Genomic DNA, 3,827 nt, shown 5'->3' with positions numbered 1-3,827 from the left:
AAAAAAAGAATTATATACAACAGAAAAAAAGAAGAAGAAAAAAATGAGAAAGAAGAACAAGTCTTTGGTCTCACTACCAGACAAAACATGTCTTCCCAATCTATCCCCTTCTCTCTTATAATGACTCTGTTCTCTGGTCAATAATCTCAAAAACCCTTCTCTGCTTTTTATCAAAATTCTCTCTTTTTCCCAAAAAGATTCACAAATTTGTTGTAGTCTCGCCGTTAAGATGGCGCCGGCGACGGAGCATCAGAGCTCGTTCTTGAGTCGACTAAGCCGTCGCAATCAAGTGGTTTCCATGGAGGTTAACCACGAGCAAGAGCAAGAAGAACTCGAAGATTTTCAAAAACACGTAGCTGAACGTTTCGCGGAGCTCTTACCACCGTCGGATTCGCCGGAATCTTACCCGATTCTTTCGATCCAGTGGCTAAGGAAGCTTCTTGATGTTTTCATGTCTATAGAATCGGAGTTTCATTCGGTTTTAACATCGAATCCGTCTCAGATCTCGAAACCTCCGTTGGATAAGCTTGTACCGGAGATGCTTGATCGGATTGTTAAAGCTCTTGATATTTGTACCGCCGTAGTCAACGGCGTTGACTCAGTCAGACAAATCCAACGTTGTGCGGAGATTGCTGTTACGGCGTTGAAACAAACGCCGTTAAGTGACGGAAGCGTTAGGAGAGCTAAAAGAGCTCTTACAAGCCTCCTCGCCGCTTTAAACGCTGATAAAAACAGCGGTAGCAGCGGCGGAGGAAGTGGTAGGAGGTCATCGACGGATCAGTGGTCGTCGTTTGGTCGACGTAGCGGCGGAAGCAGCGGAGGAGGAGGAGGAGGAGCAGGGTGTGTGAGTAAGAATTGGTCAGCGGCGAAGCAGATTCAAGCAATGACGGCGAATCTTGTAGCGCCACGTGGAGGAGAGGCGTCGCCGATGTATATAATGAGTAGTGTGATGGTAATGGTGATGTGGACGTTAGTTGTAGCGGTTCCTTGTCAGACAAGTAACGGCTTAATGGTTCATGTACCGCTGCCGAAGAATCAGGTATGGGCTAACGCGGCCGTGAGTATCTCGGAGAGGGTCGGAGAAGAGATGAAACGGAAGGAGACGCGTGGTGGTGGACTGATGGAGGAGATGCAGAGGATGGAGAGGATCGGGTTGAAGCTGATGGAGTTCAGTGAAGGGTTTAGGTTTAATGGGGAGGAGGATGTGGTGGCGGAAGTGGCGGAGATGGAGGAGATTTGCCGGAAAATGGAAGATGGGCTTGAGGGGTTACAGAGAAGAGTTAGAGAAGTGTTTCATAGGTTGGTGAAAAGCAGAAGTGAGATACTTGAAGTGATTGATCACTGATTGTAATCTTTTAACTTTGTTGTTGTGAAAATTTAATCTTTGAGTTAACTCTTTTGATTAAGAAAAGAGAACAAATTACAGGTTTTTATTGTTTTATTTATGTGATAATCTTTGATGTATATAAATTACAATTCGTAATTAAAGAAAGATAATGTATACACCATGTTTAATACTAAGATTGCAAAACTATTGTCAATATTGTGAGTAGACTACACCAAGCCATTTTGATGTTCTAATTATCTTTCATCAATGGAAAAAACATTTGAAGACAAATAAATTTGAGTCTTTATTTTTTTCACACTGACGTTTATGTAATATTCGAGAGATATAAAAGTTCTTAGGTAAATCGGTAATTAATATAAAGTCTTCTTATGTAAAGGTTCTCACACACAGTCTAACACTAAGTTACGCTTGTGTGTTATCAATGGTAAATTTGAGTAGAGAAGCAAACACTGATGAATCACCCAAATCGGAAATCGCAGATAACACTAGAAGACCAATGGGCTTTATTCAGCGTAATATAGTTTTTGTTCCAACCTTGAGCTTATTCTTTTGGGTCATGGCCCAATTTAATTTATATTAGAAACATTTCTGTTATATTATACAAATTTATCTATTGCTTTTTTAGAAAAAAAAATCTAAAGCTAAAGCAAATTTTTATTGAAAAATAAATTGGTGGAAAATTTAGTTCAACGATTTTCACAGACGTGAAATTTATTTGAAAATCACATATTCACCACATACAATAATACATATCTCGAAATTCTTCCAAACACCCAAAAAAGTTGACAAAAGGAACATAAAAACCAATATAAAAGATATTTAAAACAAAACAAAAAAGTTGCGAAAGAAAAAGTAAGAAACACTTTTAGTTAACAAATGCACATGTTCTTCGAATCTCCCCATCCGACCCTGTTTTGACCCCAATCCTTCCCATTTTCTCCATGGAGTTGGAGAACTCAGCAAAGAACTCTTGCTCCGATCCTCCGGCGAAGCGTTTGACCTGAGCCAATGCCGCAGGATTCATAGTCAATGCAGCGTCAGACTCAAAAAGTCCACGACGTTTTAGGACAAGACGGTAGTAGCTAAGATCGAAGGTGTTTCGACTACCGGGATCCATTTCGACTTTTGTGGTATTGTCAGCGATAGATAAACATCTCCGTGATTTGAGATTGTCGGCATATTCGCTGTCGAGCGATGGATCTTGGTCTCCAACGCCGGTGAAATTGAAGAGACGGTTTGAGAAGGAGGAGCAATGAGACACTCCAATCGTGTGGGCACCTAAAACGTTCAAAATTACTCTTTAAATACTATAAGTAAAAACGACGACGTATTGAAATAAAACACGTAAATCAAACCGCAGCGTTTTTTTTCTACTACTTACCTCAACCAAATTTATATCCCAAGTTACTTAAACCGATTCAAAAAAACAGAAGACAATTTGGAGTTAAATATTACCGGATAACAAGACGAGGTCTTTAACATCAAGTCCTTGGTTTCCAAAGAGGGTTATCAGAGTCGTGAAGTTTCCGAAAGGAGGAGGAATATTGTTCATAGCCTCGGCAAAGTTAGAGATACGTCCGTCTCTGCGCCCCGTTGGAACGTTCCATGTCGGTCCACCCTAAGCCAAAATTATTCGAAACCGGTTAGTTTTTGTATCAGGTTTAGAGTTTAGACAAAACAAGGGGTATTAGCATACTCACAATAGCAACAATAGAGTCTCTAGTAGCAAGTGTGATGATATCAGCGCAAGAGACGATTCCAGGGCACTTTGATTCTAGAGCAGACTTTACTTTATCGATAAAATCGAAACCTCTCACAGTTAGATTCGGAGGAGCAAGCTTCTCCACTTGTTGGTTGCTCGATGTCGCGTTGATCAAGATGGAACCATCACAACCCTGTCAACACCGATATATACATACTAATTTAGCTATCTATATAGAAAAATATACGTTTTCGCATATACTATATGATTAATGCATGGCTAAAATAAAACATCTTAAATATTTTTATTTTTTCTGTTAAACCCTCTGAATTGTTTTGATGATTTTAACACACAATGTTTTAAAATTGTTTGTATTGGTAGGTAATACGTATGATAATAAGTATACGATGAAGTTATTTAAAACAAAAGAAGAATACCCGAACGAAGCAGTCATGAAAATGCATCCTAATTAGGCCAGCAGCCAAAGAGGGTGCATTGTTTATATGTTGGTTGACAACATCTTGTACGATCTTCTCTGCGTAAGGGCACGTTTGGTCGTAGAATCCCATCTTCAATTGTGCTTCTGAAAAGGTCACAAGCCCTTGAATCACAAGAATCATCAAAAGAGCTAATCCGAATCTCGTCATTTTTTATGAGACACTTAGAAAATTTGGTTTAACTATGTTTGGAGGATAAGAGTTCCCAAGTTAGGGATTATATATAGTGTTGGTCGTGAGAGGATAAAGCAATGTGGAGAAGAGAACAAGAAGAAAGAAG

The 3,827-nt window shown here is 39.5% G+C and overlaps 2 protein-coding genes across 2 annotated transcripts; one reads left to right on the top strand and one right to left on the bottom strand.

Annotated features, from left to right (window-relative positions):
- Window positions 1-1,539, top strand: AT4G11300 (ROH1, putative (DUF793)). The gene has a single exon (NM_117201.4). It carries the CDS (start codon window positions 230-232, stop codon window positions 1,343-1,345), a length of 1,116 nt encoding a protein of 371 aa, NP_192869.1. The 5' UTR covers window positions 1-229; the 3' UTR covers window positions 1,346-1,539.
- A 445-nt stretch (window positions 1,540-1,984) lies between these two features.
- AT4G11290 (Peroxidase superfamily protein) lies at window positions 1,985-3,827 on the bottom strand. Its single transcript, NM_117200.4, has 4 exons — window positions 3,488-3,827; window positions 3,049-3,243; window positions 2,804-2,966; window positions 1,985-2,626 (listed from the first exon to the last, which is right to left on the bottom strand). Exons 1-4 carry the CDS (start codon window positions 3,695-3,697, stop codon window positions 2,214-2,216), a joined length of 981 nt encoding a protein of 326 aa, NP_192868.1. The 5' UTR covers window positions 3,698-3,827; the 3' UTR covers window positions 1,985-2,213.

Source organism: Arabidopsis thaliana, chromosome 4 (assembly GCF_000001735.4).
Source record: "Arabidopsis thaliana chromosome 4, partial sequence".
NCBI classification, from domain to species: Eukaryota; Viridiplantae; Streptophyta; class Magnoliopsida; order Brassicales; family Brassicaceae; genus Arabidopsis; species Arabidopsis thaliana.
This window is presented reverse-complemented; position numbering and strand designations above follow the sequence as displayed.